A 17,722-nucleotide genomic window follows, 5' to 3' on the forward strand; every position below is an offset into this window, starting at 1 on the left:
AGCAGCAGAAGCGACTACTACTGTAGGTATAGTGCCAAATAAAATGCACCCGTACCCACACTACAGGTCCTGTTCGTCTCAATATACCACACCGCCAATGGATTTGATGCCAATGTACAAATTAGGTCAACAAAACATTGACTTTGTATTGGACACTTGAGCTGCATTAACTTGTTTCACCTGAAATTGACTCCACATCGTCGATCGGTAATGCACAGATAATTACAATTGCGCTTGTGAGAGCCGATTTGCATTTAGTCATCCTGTACGGCCTTGGATCTGCTACTCTTCAATCTGCAGCGATGCCTTTAAATCTCCCTAGAAACACCCCTTCCCCACCCCCTATGCGACTATCCCCCTACACACCCACACACACACACAATCCTCCACAAATTAAAATGGCAATAGAATAAATAGGTGGAGGGAAATCAGAGACGGAGGTTCAGAGAAGGGTGCAGAACTGTTGCTTTAGGCTCCCTTATTTCCTGCCCATGTTCACACCTAATTTAATTAGGTAATTATGTTACTTCCTCTCTATAACTGCCTGTAATGTCTCCTAATAGGCATTAGGATGAGTAAGCTTTGCTGTTTCAGGATTAATCATCTGCTTTCCCTGTGGTACACTGAATCAAAGGGAGGAGAAGAGGAAATTGATATCTAAGCATTTATCGAGGTAAACTTCGAGGACGCAGTGAGTAAATATATATTATTATCACTAAAGTCTCAAGTCTGGTCATGAGGTGTTCATTCATTTTCTAACCCAAGGTACAGCTGGAATTCCAATCGCAAGTACATGTGCATGTTGGTTTTAAAGATGGAATGATTTGGATGATAACATAATTCATAGAGACTTTTTTGGGGGGGTTGATTATTTTTCTTGAATAGCACACCCCATAATATTTTATTATGATTGAAATAATCTCATTATGTAGGGAAAGTTTGCCAATATGGCGAATCCGTTTACAGTGTAGTCTTTGAACATTTTTCTTCATTTTATCTATCCCTTAAAAGTTTATACCCCTTGTACAACTGCAGTTTTACATTTACAGCATTTAGCAGACACTCTTATCCAGAATTACTTACCTTTTTTTTTTTTCTTTCAGTTTATACACCTGAGCAATTGAGGTGTTAAAGGCCTTGCTCAGGGGCCCTGCAGTGGCAACTTGGTGGACCTGGGATTCGAACCAATGACCTTCCGATCAGTAGTCGAAAACCTTAACCACTGAGCTACAACATCCCATCTCTTGTACAAGAAGGGGAACACCCTGGATGGGGTGCAACATCATCGCAGAGGCACAAGCATTATGGACATTTTAGAGATCGCGGTCAACCAACGGTGCATGTCTTTGGACTTGGAGAAGAATCCCTTGAAGCAAAGGATGAACATGCAAACTATACACACAGAGTGGGGTCAGGAATCAAACCCACAACCCTGGAGATGTGAATTCGATTGTGTATCGAATGCGATGATTATCAAAAGTGGAAAGATTTGACAAACTATTTCTGCTTCAGTTTGCTTCAAATGAGTAAAATGTCTCCCAAATCTCTAGCACTCGACAATATTGGGAAAAGCCTGGGTAGGGAAGCAGTAAGCCATGTGCTTCCCAATGCACTGATGGCTACTTGGGTTATCCCTTGTTTTCACTGCGCTCATCCTTGGAGTTACTGCCAAGAGGATTCCACGGATACATCAAAGTTGCACCGACACACAGCGCTGCTCAGGGACAAATCGCACCGTGGCCTCAAAACGGCTTGCTCAGTAAAAAAGAACCGTTTCAAATGAACTCGACATCCCGACTTTCAGTAACGTCGTCTCGAACAACAACAACAACAAAAAAAAAAAACAGGGCACAGCACAGCAGGATTTGGCTATTTTGGCAGTTAGGCAGATGATACACAAGCTAAGCCTATTCACAAAGAGAGCAGCTGAGGAGAAACGGCCCTGTCTAACAGTTTTCAGCACTTCTGCCTTTTGGCAAGCTCTCAAGCTGGCACCGAACGTTCTGAGACCGTCACCCATTGCACCGTGACAGCTGGTCATGAATGATTTAGAAGCACCGTTGATGGAGGGGTCTCATCATGTTCACACAAGTTCACTATTAATAAAAACCGCTCTCTGCGGACGAGCCGGCAGGGCATGTCTCTGCCTCGAAATATCAATGCATCAGGGAAGGCAGCAGGAGATTTCCCGGGGAATATGGTAATCGGATTTAGCTGCCGTCTTGCGGAGATTTGGATGTCAAATGAGGGCAGCGAAGGACACTGACACACGCGCGTCTACCTAAGGATAGTTAGCGAGGATAATTCCAGCATGACAATTTACATTAAGTAAGATTTTGCCATGGAAAAGATTGTGAAGCGAATTTTGTTGATGTCGTTGGATAAAGTTACTGTGACTAGCTATCAAGCTCCTTTCTAATGTATGCACACGTGATTATGATAGCTATCTGTTTTCTGGGATGAATTGAGTTACATATTGTGTAGCTTCATCGTTATTTTTATGAACATTACCTAAACGATAGATTGGAGCCAAAACAAATAAACTTGAAATTATGGCATTAGAGATATGGCGGATCGACCAAAAATGTTAATACTGGCTACACAACGGTTAGTTCAGGTTCACAAATTCGATCAGTCGAAAGAAGTTCAGAAATACAGTGGCTTAGTGGTTAACACGTTTGCCTCACACCTCCAGGGTCGGGGGTTCGATTCCTGCCTCCACCTTGTGTTTCTGGAGTTTGCATGTTCTACCCGTGCCTCGGGGGTTTCCTCCGGGTACTCCAGTTTCCTCCCCCGGTCCAAAGACATGCATGGTAGGTTGATTGGCATCACTGGAAAATTGTCTGTAGTGTGTGAGTGAATGAGAGTGTGTGTGCCCTGCGATGGGTTGGCACTCCATCCAGGGTGTATCCTGCCTTGATGCCCGATGACGCCTGAGATAGGCACAGGCTCCCCGTGACCCGAGAAGTTCGGATAAGCGGTAGAAAATGAATGAATGAATGAATGTTAATATTTTGAAAACTTTTCACTTGGCTTGTCACTTGGGTTGTGGTAACTCAGTGGTGAAGGCTTTGAACTACTGATTGGATTGTCTTGGGTTCGAATCCCAGGTCCACCAATCTGCAACTGCTGGGCCCCTGATCAATGCCCTTAATTGCTCTGTTATATAGATTGAGATAAAAATGTAAGTCACTCTGGATAAGGGTGTCTGCTAAATGCCAGAAATGTAAATGTTTGTCAGGATAAAAACTCAATTCTTACAACAGTTTTACTGAAGCGGTTAATAGATCATGGTTGGCTTTGGCAATCTATCCTTTTTCACGTTAAAGCTGAAACCGAAGAAAGGAAGTCAATTTTCCCAGCTTTCCTCTAACAAGAATGTACAAATCAATGTTAGCTATTCGATAGGCTGTCAGTCGGTGGCCATATTGTGTCAGTAACTAAATATTAATTTCTAATAAATAGATCAGAGCGTTCATACTGTCGTAAGCACATCACCGATTTGGCTTGGAGATTTGTTTAGAAATAACTCATGAGTGCAAGCTTACCGAATACATTTAGGTTATACTGAATGTCAAAGCTGTGTGATATCGCTTAAGCCCAATAAATGCAAAAGACTTCCAGCCATTTATTCTCACTATACTTCCAGAAGCACAGAAGTTCAGAAGAAAGTCACATTTTCTCGCTCATTTGCTTCATTCAGTCAGGACCTCTAGACTGCTGTCATACACACCGGCATGCAGCAGCAGCCTGATTGAGGCCCCCTGACTCCAGGAACCGGTAATGAGAGACACCAGAGGACGTAGCATTGAGCTCGTTAGCAGAGCCACTAACCTGAGTGGCATAACAAAATGAACGTCTTCCTGTTTATAAATAGGCCTCTAATAGTTAGCCAGGCACTGCTGTCGCTGCTGGCACTGCTGGAGGCCTGAGCAACAAACGAGTTGTTGACGTGTAGGAAGATATGAAAAAGATGTTTTCCGCTCTGTACCAAAGAACAAAACGATGTTTCTCTTGTAAGGACAAATATACGGGACAAGAAGTGTCCGCAAACCGCTACCTCCAGACCTCATGACTTGCTTGTAGCATCTACAGTAATGGAGGCATCTATTTTTCTCCACACATTCATATAGATTCATTCATTCTCTAGTGCTTATCCGAACTACTCGGGTGTCATCGGGCATGAAGGCAGGATACACCCTGGACATTCATATAGATGTTTTATGGAATCTTTTCTTTATAAAGATTTTTTTTTTCATTTGATATTTTGTAGTGTTTATTGTGCTGTGATGGACGAAAATGATGGAAACCTCACTAATATGGACACTATAGGTATGCTGACATTATGGCGAATCAGGATAGTGTGCCGGCTAATAGAGCATATTTTCCAGCTACCAGATCCATCCAAAGTTTGTACCACCTGAAGGGAGACACCCTGGATGTGGTGCCAATCCATCGCAGGGGCACAATCACATACACTATGGACAATTTAGAGGTTCCAGTTAACCAACAGTGCATGTCTTTGGACTGGGAGAATAAACCAGAGTACCAGAAGGAAACCCCTGAAGCACAGGGTGAACATGCAAACTCCACACACAGAGGGGTCTTAACCCTGGGGGAGCGAGTCAAATGTGTATAAAATGGGATAGTCATGGAAACTGAGTGGAAAGATTTCTGCCCCAGTTTGAAATGTCTCACCTACCTGAAATGTCTTCCAAATTGTCCTGCAACAAGTTCCTAAATGTGGAGGAGTAACGATAGGATGGATGCACTTCAGTGACACTATATGAATTTTGAATGCACTGTAGGTACCAGTACTGTACCAGTTATCCATTCACATCACAACTTTCTGATTCTGATACAAAACAAAGACAAGGTCCTACACAACACTATAATACAACATGCTATTCTAGTTATGTCCATAATCATTTAGTAACAATTTGTAAGAAAGGAAAGTTCATTCATTCATTCATTCATTTTCTACCGCTTATCCGAACTTCTCGGGTCACGGGGATCTCAGGCGTCATCGGGCATCGAAGCAGGATACACCCTGGACGGAGTGCCAACCCATCACAGGCCACACACACACACACTCTCATTCACTCACACACTACAGACAATTTTTCCAGAGATGCCAATCAACCTACCATACATGTCTTTGGACCAGAGGAGGAAACCGGAGTACCCGGAGGAAACCCCCGAGGCACGGGGAGAACATGCAAACTCCACACACACACAAGGCGGACGCGGGAATCAAACCCCCGACCCTGGAGGTGTTCATATTAACACAATAATACATGGAAGGCCCACATTTACAGTGAACTGTACAACAGGAAGCAGTGGCTTTGAGATAACTTGACACGAAAATTCATGATAAACAAATGCAATGTAGTCTGAGGGCAGTAAAGCTTGGTTGCTAAGCAACATAACAGAAGATTTGAGTACCCTATGCCATGAACTGAAAAATGATCGCATTTGTGATCTGTAAAGATGATGGTTTTCAAGGCAGATCATAACTTGGTTTGTAGACTTTTTTATTTATTCCAAAATATCAACTTCGATATTATAGATTTATCGTTTGATGACGTGGTTTATAAAGTGCTTCGTGTGGAGTTTGTCACTTCAGCCTGGATGATGGCACCTTTTAAAAATTCACAATCTGTTTAAGGAGGGGGGAAAAAAAGAGAGCTTTTGGCTAACAGCTTGTTCCAGTGCTAATTGGCAGCAGGTGCTCTAATTAATAAGATGAGATTTGGGGTGTGGGTGGAAAGAGTTACCTTCCCATAGAAAACAAACTTGCATTCTGATTACTGACAGAGAAGAAATGATCATGTGAACCATAATCATCTGATCAAGACTCATTTCTGGGGAGCTGCTGTTGCTTTTCCCCCTGAAGAAGTAATTGCTTGGCAAAGATCGCACCACGAGCACAGCGAGCTCTGCCGAAAATGGTGAAATAAGAACCAGAGTAAGTGCACAGGTACTGTAGGGTGTTCATGAAGGCAGGGATGTGGTAGCCTAGTGGTTAAGGTGTTGGAGTACTGATCAGAAGGTCAGAAGTTCAAATCCCAGGTCCACCAAGCTGCCACTGCTGGGTCCCTGAGCAAGGCCCTTAACCCTCAATTGATCAGTTGTCACTCTGGGTGTCTGCTAAATGCCAGAAAATGTAAAAGTAAGACTTGCCATGAAAGGAACCAGAAAAAATACATAATCAAAAATGATCTGATGTTCAGCATGATATCCGGGGCCGATTTTCTGTGGAAGAATGAGAAAATAAAATAGATGTGTGAAGCAAATAAAAAACCTGCAGCAACTCATATACACTATAAAGTATAGTGGTGGTGGCATGATAGCTTGGGGATCACTTTACTTGTGATCGTTGAGGAAACAATGATCGTGCAAGACATTTTCACGAAGAATCTCAAGGTAGTAGTTTGCTACCTGAAGCTTTAATGTGCTTTTTAACCATCAGTCTTTTTCGGTGAAGTGGTGAAGTAGTGTGGCTGCATGCTTTCGTTCCAAGCAAACAGGAAGAAAACCTAACAGCCAATTTAAGCTCGAGATAGCCTCATCAAGCATGTGGACTCAGGTGTGTTTGTCTGGAATGAAACCTGCAACCATGTTGACCCTGAAGATCTGTAGCTTAACCCTACTGAAATGCTATGTCATGACCTAAAGAAGGCTGTTCATGCAAGTAATCCCAGCTAGATCTATCCGTTATATACAGAGGAACCATCTAAGTCTGAACGTTTGGTAGAGGTTATCTGTGGGGAAATTAGGTTCTAACATTTCTATAAAGCTCACATCCTTTGTTTTCCTTCAGACTTTAGAGCTGTTTCACATAAATTAAGAAAGGACCATATTTTTGAAATGGCAAACTTTTAAACCTACAGTATATCTAACCGTATATGAGCATATAATAGATTACACAGAATGAATCGATAACGTGTTCAAAAAGACACAAATAGGGAAAGAACTTGCAGCTATTTCGGGTTTAAAAGCAAATATAAATATAAAGATTTATAGGTAGTGTCCGTATACATCCCTCATGTTACATCCTTAATCTAAGCTGTTAAGAGAATATCACATGACCAGTTTATGACAAACTTCTAACAATAATGACATTAAAAGTGAGGTGCACGATGTTTGAAAGCCAATGTTGACATTTGAAATCACCAAAACAAACACGCCCCTAACCCAAATGGGCATCACCCCTGTTTTGATAGCTCCGCCCCACCCATAGATACGCAGTCCAGGCAACTATTATGGTGGATCCTGCTGGGGCAGCTGACCGAGGGGGTATTTTTATCAAAAAATTAACTCAATGAGTAATACTATGGTAATACAAATGTGTTTTTGTAGTACTGTGTGTTGTACCATAAAAGATTTAGCTCCATTTCACATTCAACACCTAGAACCCGAGGCAGACGTAACGGCAGGTATCCGCCATGTCAATGTTTCAATCGCTTTCGGCTGATGTCACACGTGCGGACTGAACACTCTACGCCGCATATTGACAAGACACGCCCCTTTCTGCTAATTGGCTACACGTTTGTCGGCCCAACTCAGTTTTCTGAAGCATTTTTCATTAACCTTTAATCATATGACATTAAAATTAAAAATTATACTGTACTAACATTTCCTAAAGTGACCATTAACACAGGGAAAAAACAGTTTTCCTGTACAGTTGATATGAAGCTTCAAAATGTATCCGATTATTTTCTTTTTCCCCACGACTGAGTAACCTGACACAGACTTAAGATAACTATATATGGAAAAAAAATAAATAAATGGAAATGTGTAAAAACCCCTGTAATAGTGTCGTTCAGGTATACCTGTCCTGAATGCCACAAATGTCAAACTCTATCTCATTCCAACTTCCCACCATCCCTTGATGGATGTGCATGAGGTCCACGGGCTGGTTGTTGATGAGGATGAGCCGCATGCAGCCCTGGAAGGCCATTACAGTGTTCATACAGCCAGAGCCATTTTGAGACGGCGGACAACCTGAGAGAGAGAGAGAGAGAGAGAGAGAGAGAGAGAGAGAGAGAGAGAGAGAAATATCCTGTGTGCATTACAGTAGTAATTACAGTAAAAGATTTGGTAGTAGAGTAAAAAGAGCCATTTTTTTTCTTTCTGCTTCATGACTATGGGTCTCTTAGCTCCAGGCAATAACACGCTTCTGTTTTTCACTTCTAACTAATATTCATCCGGCATAATTTGCATCTGTTTTGACTGGTTTGTTGCTGGTTTGAGAAACATTCCACTCCGTGCAGACGTGTGGCCACCCAGATAAGGCGATTGCCAAAACTGTAACAAAGTCCTGGAAGAATAGCAGGCTGATGGAAGGGACGGAGGAAGAAATGGGGCAGACGTGACAGGATCATTACGACCTATTTGCCTGGAGGATCCTAGACACATAGGAGGACATCATTCTTATTTTTCGTACACTTCAAACCTCAACAACACACTATGCCCGAATCCTCATGTATACAGATATTTCTGAAAACATAAACCTTCAAGAAACCACCCTTTCAAGATGGAGAGAATTCCTTTTATTTTTTGGGATGGGAAAAAGAAATACTTTTGAAAACACCCGCCTGTACAGTACATGATCATTGTGCATAAAAGGTTTGTAGACCTCAAAGACCTGAGTAGGAAGCTGGTGGGTTCTAGGGTCGCCAGGTCTCAGCCAAAAATTGCCACCTCAACTAGATCTATGCCAAAAAAGGATTTGAAGCAGTTATGATTTCCCGTATCTACACTATATGGATGTGGTTTAGGGCATACACCTAAATTTCCCTCTGCAATGTGTCTTCAAACAAAAAATCTTTGTACATCTTGGTCTAAAGCAAGTATAGTGAGACAATGCGTCTGGTTACGGAAATAGAGACTGCTCGATACCGGAAACTGCGCTCGTGGGACAAAGACGGTGTTCGTTAACATTAAGAACATTAAGAAGTGCAGCAGTGTCCCAAATGTGCCCATAACAGTATATCTTTACTGCAGTCTCCATGAAATAATCATTTAATCCATTGTAAAAATTTTGTACTCTTGCATTTGGAGCATGTCGATCTTTCCTAAATGAAAGTTCTCCACATTTTCCGCAACAGTACTGCATCCAATCACTTATGGTTTAGACCACAATTTTAATCCAAATATGAATACAGATATTAAAAGCTTGGGATCACCAAACAGAAATCTCTTTACGCATGGATGCACAGAACAGAGCAACCTCTAAAACATTAGCAGGGAAGCTTAATATATTCACCAAGAACTCTTGTCTATTCATAACCCCTCAGATCCATTTATTTGCTCAAAGGACAACATTTTTTATCACCAAAGGCAGAGAATTTGAAAAGGGAGCTGAAGTAGGTCGTGTGTCAGAGCTGAAACAACTCACCATCTCATCATATATCTCACGGCAGCTTCACACCAATTCACAAGTCCGGATTAAGCTGTCCCGACGTCACGGGTGCGAATCACACATGGAGATATAAATGCCAAGGAATTTTCCCACCATCGGTGGGTCCGACCGCTTTGACTTCTCACTAAGTTAACATTTTAATGACCTGATCATCTGAAGAACTTTGTAACCTTCATAAACGGTCCGTTTTGCATTAAAGAACTATCAGTACATCAGCGCATCAATCAACTCATCTCCGAATGTCATCCTCCGGTATCGGATGCCTCGGACACTACAGGTTTCTCGCGCTTTCCTTTCGCTCGTGTTGCATTTCTGTCAGCACAAAGTCCCGCGTCGATGTTTACGAGTGACCTGATAATCCGTTCCTGAAATAATCAGGACCTTGTAGAAAGCAACGACGGCTCTAAGCGTTTTAAAGTCCTAGATAAGCAAAGACGGCTGTTCTCAGAAAGTTCTTTGACAAAACCCGAAGGCTTTGTTTTTTAATAAGCGTTTCTGATTAATTTGATCTGGTAAAATATTCACTGCCTTTGTTAAACATAAAGAACATTTCACGTCATTTCAAAGAGCTTTTCACGATTACTAGTGGGTTATGGGGGGTTATAGTAAATGTTTGCTCTACCAGACATGGCCTATACCGTGGTTTTTTTAAGTACTTAAACACTTCTAAATGGCTTTATCATTGCAGCTTCAAGTTTAACCATGGACTAATCTACAGTACACATTTACAGCATTTGGAAGACATGTTTTATCACATTTTTTACAACTGAGCAATTGAAGGTTAAGGGCCTTGCTGAGGGGCCCAGCAGTGTCAGCTTGGTGGACCTGGAATTTAAATTCACAACCTTCTGATCAATACTCCAACCCCTTAACCACTTGGCTACCACATCCCACGTGTATTTACAGCTACTTGTAGTAGACTTAAGCCCACGTTCTCTTTTAAAATAATATACAGTATAATACTTAAATCCAAGGTTCAATGACATCAACATTATCATATTTAAAGTTTATTAGCATAAGTAAAATAATACATAGACTTCGATCAGGGAAATTCTGTATAATGTAGAGCTTGGGAATGTTTTCTTTCTAGCACCGTACTGTTGATGCTTCAATGCGTTAACATACTGAAATGATAAAATACAATAGCAGGTATAATAAACATAAAGTTTCTTTTTTTTAAATAAAGAATGCCTTCTTTAAGGACTACTAAATCTTTCCTTACTGGGCTTAGGCAGGAATTTCAATAGCTAAAGTAAAGACAGGAATTCTTTAATTGTTAAAAAAAAAAAATCTGAGTTGCCTTGCCATCATTTTTAAACATTTTTTTTTTCAAATTAGACATTTCGATGAGAACTGTTTTTTCCCCACGGATGAAGATGTGTACCGAGTTAGATTTGTTTCTGAAACACACCTCTAACATAACGAATGTAATCTCTAAGGTCTGCACTCCTTAGGTTATACTCACTCACTCATTCATTTTCTACCGCTTACCCGAACTACCTCGGGTCACGGGGAGCCTGTGCCTATCTTAGGTGTCATCGGGCATCGAGGCAGGATACACCCTGGACGGAGTGCCAACCCATCACAGGGCACACACACACTCTCATTCACTCATGTAATCACACTCTAGGGACGATTTTCCAGAGATGCCAATCAACCTAAAATGCATGTCTTTGGACCGGGGGAGGAAACCGGAGTACCCGGAGGAAACCCCTGAGGCATGGGGAGAACATGCAAACTCCACACACAAGGTGGAGGCGGGAATCGAACCCCCAACCGTGGAGGTGTGAGGCAAATGTGCTAACCACTAAGCCACCGCGCCTCCGTAGGTTATACTCAAATTCAGAAGACAGCTTTATCGGTGTGCTTTCAGAGCGTTTTTTAAATTTGTGTTGTTTGAACGTGTCAAATCATTATCACAGGAAATGAGGCAGAATGTGAGAGTTTATAGAACGTATTCTTTCCTTTCACAGCATCGAGCGGATGCCATTATCTAAGCGGCTGTTAGGTTCTGATCACTAAACACTAAGCCACCACTTCCCCTTGTACCTTTGGTCACTTGGTATCATATGAATCCCAGGGACCATGCTGTCACTTCTGGGCCCCTGAACAAGGCCCTAAACCCTCAGTTGCTCAGCTGTATGAATGAGATAAATGTAAGTCGCTTTGGATAAAATGCCGTAAAATGTGAAAGAGTGTGTTCATGTTTTTCAATTATGTTGACTTATTGTTTTTTTTTGGGGGGGGGGAAAAACACCCCCAAAAAATCATAATTTTGCCCATTAAGGTTTCAGATGTGTTCCCTGCCTGTGAGTAACTCTAATGGCTTTGTGGCTTTGTATTCATGTATTAAATATACACTAATAACATTTCTTTTACAATACATTAATACAATTATATGAAATAACAGTCTTTTTTTAATCATTATTTTAAGCGCACCTTCATGCCCTAGGCTTGTAGGTAATTATGCCCCGAAACTGTGGACTTAGAATAACGGCTTGAATGGCGAAAATGGTGTTATATTGTTTCAGCGTTTTAACACCTGACATTTCCATAGACTTGCGTGAACAGCCTTCAGGGGTCCCGCTTAATATACGGAACCCAGAGAATTGTGCGTGTATCTTGCATTGAATGTCTTTTAAATGTTTTACTGTAGATTTAAGGAAAGTGTGTTAACGGAGCCCTCTGGGAGTATTAACAGCTCGGGTGGGAGAGGTGAGGTGTATTTGGCAGTTGTAAATGAGTTATTATTATTAATGCTGCTGCATTTGAGTTGCAATTTATCTTCAATAAATTAGGAAAAGAAATAAAAATTTTATTAACACTGTAATATCAAATGTACTACTAACCTGTATTTAAGTGATTAATATCACATGCAGGTTTTTTTTGTTTGTTTGTTTGTTTGTTTTTTTAATATTAATCATTGCAAATTACGTTAATTAAGCAATCTAGAAGGGATCGGATCTTTTTACTTTCTTAATAAAACAGAAACAATAAGTTTCATAACTATGAAATATTTCAGAGACAAAAGTAATCATTCAAGAAGTTGAAGTTGTGTTTTTTAAGATTCTGCACAATTTCTTGGTCTTTATTTAAATCTAAGCAAATGCGTGATATCGATAGTGCCTTTGTACGAAAGCTTCAATTTTCCTCACGTCTGATCTCTTCTTTTGAAGCGTGTGATCAGACGACCTGCTGACGGATTTGACCTGAAATCGGACGGATCAGAAGGTTTTGTACAAACACGGAGCCGGTGGATCCGAACGCACTTCGTCAATATATTGATAAAATATTCATTAACTGACCTTTAATTAATCATGATTCTGCAATCAAACAATATATTACTTCATTATACAGAGTTAATAAACAAAAACTTTTTCAATGTACCCAAGACCCTGGATGAAACTTAAACTAGAACAAATATCCTATTCATTCCTAATTATTTAGGAAATTCCGATTATTTTTTATTACGGCAGAAATAATCAGATAAAGAAAAAATCAGACCCTTTTCTTTACCAGATGCAATTTATATGGTTAAAACCGCTGTCTGTCAGCATGATCCTTACTTTCCAGAACGTTTCTTTCAAATTCTAAACCCCAGAGCAAAGCATCATGAGACATTATGGAGAACATTTGATATTTGATAAGAAGGGGGGAAAAAAAAAGATTTCGTATTACAAACTTATCTGATTTACACCTAAAAATATTTCCTTCCTCTTGAAAAGGGTTACAGATGATGATGTCTTGTGGCACTTAATGTGAAATACTTTATGGCTCTGTTGACCTTTCTCTCTATTTTCCCCTGAATTTCTGAAGTTTTTCAGAGAACACTGCAGCTCTGATATTTAATGCCCCGCTGTATCGCATTAGCGCTGTGTCTGTGCTGCAGTTGTTACAATTCTGCTTCTTCTGAATCCTGGTTAACTGTGTCACATAATAACGCTACTAGTTAGTGCCACATCTTGGGGAGATTTTAGTTAACACAATAAGAAGCTTTTTTTAATTATATCACTTACTGTAGCTAGTACCTAATGATCAGTTAGCTATTACTTGGCAATACTTTAACTAATACCTAACTATTACTTAATGATGCGTTAACTAGTACTTAACTATTATTTAGCTATGATGAGTTAATTAGTACGTAACTATTGCTTAGCTATTACTTAATGATGAGTTAACTAGTACTTAACTTGTGCTTAGCTATAACTTAATGATGCGTTAACTAGTATGTAACTATTGCTTAGCTATTACTTAATGATGAGTTAATTAGTACATAACTATTGCTTAGCTATTACTTAATGATGAGTTTACTAGTACTTAACTTTTGCTTAGCTGTTACTTAATGATAAGTTAACTAGTACTTAGCAATAAGCTAATTAGTACTTAAATGTTGCTCAGTTATTACTTAAAGATTAGTTACCTAGTATTAAGTAATAAGTTAATATCATTAATTAACAGCTATGTAACAGCTAAGTTTAGTAGTAGTACGTAGCAATGAGTTAACAAATACTTAGCTATTACTTAATGATGAGTTAGCTATTTCTTAGCAATAAGTTAATTAGCTATCACTTAAGTTAAGTTAATTATTGCTTAACAGTATGTTTACTAATACTTAAGCATTGTTTAACAATTAGTTAATTAATAATTCACAATAGTTAACTATCAGCTAGCTATAGGTTAATGATTATTTAGCTATTATTTAGTTGATAATTAACGATCAGTTAGCTGTTAAATAGCAATTAGTTCAATATTTAACTATTAAGTTAACTAAGACTTAACTATTATAACTGTACTTAGCTATTATTTAAATAGTCAACTATTACTTTGTGACTACTCAATAATCGTTTAACAATTAGCTAGTCATTTCTTAGTGATTAGTTATCCATCACTTAGCGATTACTTAACTATTCCTTAATGATTACTTCTGAATGTATCACATCCTCCTTCAACGAACCGATAAACGGCTCTATTTTGGACCTTACGGTAAAATATGCGCCTGAATTGTTTTCTGCGGCATCGCATCGTTTTCTTTAATAATCAAGAAATAAACACAAAAGCGTCTGTAATTCAATGCACATTGACAGAACAATGACACACCAAATAGCCTAGAAGCAAAGAGCCAACCATCACAAACGATCCTCAAAAAACGAATAGATTTTACTCATTTCTCGCGTATCGATCCGTGTGATTTCGAGCTGAGAATTCTCCAGTGACGTGTCTCACGGGCTTAAAAGGAGCATTTAAAATGTAAAGCCATCAATAAATGAAAGCCGGGACAGTCCGGAGTACAGACGTCGCTGCCGAGTCCATTAGCAAGATCGGTTATATAAAGCCGATCCAAAAAAGCACCTATTTTTTTTTCTCCTACCCCCAAAGTAGTAGCTGTCCCTTGGTTCCAGGAAGTCCTCCAGCTGAATGGTGGATGCTGGCTCGTTATCCAGCGTCATGATGATCTGCAGACCTCTGGTGCTCAGACTCACCGAGTGCCAGAGCCCGTCGTTCACCCTTTGCCCTGCGAAGACCGTATCATCCTTTACTATCTTAATGAAGTCTGATGCGTATCAGATAATCAGAACGACCCGATAAACAAATATCCAGCGGCTTTAAAGCAGAGCTGAAATACTGCGAGGGAAAAGGAAATGCTACTAAAATGAAATGTGTGCAATATGATTTAATTAAGTCTAGCCATTACACACGAAGGCCGCACGAGCTGTGTGTGGTCTCTGTGTGTCCACGGTCCCCTCTGTGCCAGCCATCTGCTTTTGAGCTCAAATTTGATCACTCGTTTGGTCCTTTACTTAGACCATATTGCCGTTTCCTGTTGACCGTAATTACAGAGCTCTGCATTTTGGTCAAAATTCACATGACGGAAAAAAAATAATAATATGATGAGCTCCAGGAAAGGCAACAGATGGAGAGGTTATTTAATTCTTTTTTTTTTTAATTCTCTGTGCTTCACCGCTGGGTTGAAATATGCAGCTGTCACTCTGTCTGTCTGTATGTATGTCTGTCTGTCTGTCTGTATGTCTGTCTGTCTGTCTGTATACGCTAATCCTGTTTGGCTAGGCTGCCATGACCATATATTTTGGACATTTATTTCAGGATGAGACTTAATGCAGTGCTGCCTGGCTTTGTGAATTGACTGATAAGCATAAAGCACGTGATTTTTTTGCATGCCATTAAAGCAGAGCGAAGCACTATGGCAAAGATTTCCGTAGTGTTTGAGAAGGGGTTTTGAAATTAAAAAGGGTATTTATACTCCTGATCCTAGCGCAAGTATGACTGGCAAGTCCGAGAGGTTTTTTTAATTTTTCTTTCAATTAGGCCACCACGGAGCCGGGGCATGTGAGGTTAAGAGGAGCACGAGCGCTGTTTAATCTCACCGATGGTTTCGTTGTCAGTTGGTAGATTGTTTAATGTTAAAATCCCCCCCGTGTTTGAACGTGTTCAGCCTCCACAAAGCCAATGTCAACCAAAGTGATGGGCAATTTGCATTATTCTAATAAGCAAAGCAGCAAGTGCTAAATTTGATCTTGTTTCTTGTAATCTGAGGCTCTTTATTCAGCCTCAAAGGGGGGGGGAATCTTTTGTGGAAACAGAAGGTGTTTTCCAACTGTTCTGTTCAGTTTACTGCTTAGTAATAAATACGATGCCGCAGTAATACAAACGATAAGCTGATTATAAAACGCCCTTATAATCACTTCAATCAATTATGTGCAGTAGAATCAATTTTTTTTTTATGGAAATAAACATTTTCCAGCGCTGTTGGAGGAAGATGTGTGAGAAAACATGAGAGTATAAATAAGAGAATTTCATAAATAATGATAAAATATACATTAAAGGACATTATAAGGGACGATAGAGCTTCAATTTTTATAATATAAAGGAAAATAAAACAATATAACAGAGAAATTAAATCATCATGAAGTTGTTTGCGTACCAGTAGACACTTCCAGCGTTTTAAGGTCTGAGGCATGGTGCGTGAGGCGAAGGCGGCCGCTGCTGATGCGTAGTAGCAGGTAACGCTGCTCCGGGTCCGACGCCAGTCGACTGGACAGCAGCAGGCCGTCGGGATTCCAGGTTCGGAACTGGAGCCGGACCGAAAGCCCATCCAGAGAGGGAACGGGAGCTGGAAAGGACAGGAAACTGCTGCTGGAGCTCAGGAAGGTAACGGCCACCAGCTGCGGCTCCGAGCACGAAAAGGTCACATTTCCCTGAAGCAGAAACGGAGCCAAGTCGCATGTCAGATTACATGCCAACGGAGAATGGCAAAAGGACACAAGGGCCCAAAGTCAACCTTATTTCTCTCCATGAATAATTTTAGTGACGGTTCCTTCAAAGCTGCTTTCGGGTATGTTTAGAAGTCTTGTTTATACGTTAAAAAAAAAAAAAAAAAAAAAGGCAAAAGCACGGAAGGATTGTTCAATGACAATTGTTAGATTGTTTACAGACTTCATGGCCCTTATTTGTATTTCTAACTGTGCCAAAAACCTCAACCAGGTAACTATTTTGTGTTGTTTTGTGTTTACCTTTTCATTCGTCGTTACGAAGGACAAAATGATTCGCAAAACAGAGACCTGGTTTCTTACAAGGATGTCGATTAGTGTCTATTTCTAACATTTCTAATTGATCTGAAGTGTTATGTTCCGGAGTGAAAAAACTAAACAAAAAACAACAGCTTTTTATAGGTAAAAAATTCAGTTATTTCATGACTAAACCTTTTGTGTACTAGTAGAATGTACTAGTTATAATTTCCAGCCCATTTGGCAAAGTGAAATCTAGAATACAATGAATCATTGACAGAAGCCTGTTGAGATGGAAGAGAGACCGAGGGGAAAAAAAACGGGAATGAGTGAAGAAAAAAAAAGGGTTGAGTCAGAAGGATGGAACCACAGTGGAGAGCAGTTGGTCCGGATAAATGTCACATCCTCAGGACACAAGCTCACGTAAGCGTGAAAAGGTTACCGGTACCTCATTGATCCCAGATCAGTGAACTACAACCTCGAAGGACCTGCTCGCCTCACGAGATCTGCCAATTTGACCACTTTTATACTGTACTCTTTCTCTTTCTTTTTATCTTTGAAAAAGTCTTAACTAGCTTGTTAGTTTAATCGCAAGGTCAGAGGAAGAGTTTAGACGTCCTCTTGATTGACAGCTGAGGGTAATTACTGTAGGAACATGACTGCGAAGGAGTTAGCGTTATAGTCAGGGTTAAATTTACACCAAACGGAGTAAACGGGTTCGAGAGACGTCGACGTCGCTGAAAAAATGCGAGCAATTTACTTAACGAGAAGA

The 17,722-nt window shown here is 40.2% G+C and overlaps 1 protein-coding gene across 2 annotated transcripts in view; it reads right to left on the reverse strand.

Annotated features, from left to right (window-relative positions):
• cntnap5a (contactin associated protein family member 5a) overlaps positions 1-17,722 on the reverse strand; it is a 115,231-nt gene that overhangs the window by 24,876 nt on the left and 72,633 nt on the right. For both annotated transcript variants that reach the window (XM_027152383.2, XM_027152382.2), the window contains exons 8-10: positions 16,368-16,641; positions 14,796-14,939; positions 7,836-8,007 (exon numbers count right to left, since the gene is read on the reverse strand). In XM_027152383.2, coding sequence (XP_027008184.1) covers positions 7,836-8,007; positions 14,796-14,939; positions 16,368-16,641 — 590 coding nt within the window. The remainder of the gene's footprint in view (positions 1-7,835; positions 8,008-14,795; positions 14,940-16,367; positions 16,642-17,722) is intronic.

The sequence above is a fragment of the Tachysurus fulvidraco genome, chromosome 6, assembly GCF_022655615.1.
Source record: "Tachysurus fulvidraco isolate hzauxx_2018 chromosome 6, HZAU_PFXX_2.0, whole genome shotgun sequence".
NCBI classification, from domain to species: domain Eukaryota; kingdom Metazoa; phylum Chordata; class Actinopteri; order Siluriformes; family Bagridae; genus Tachysurus; species Tachysurus fulvidraco.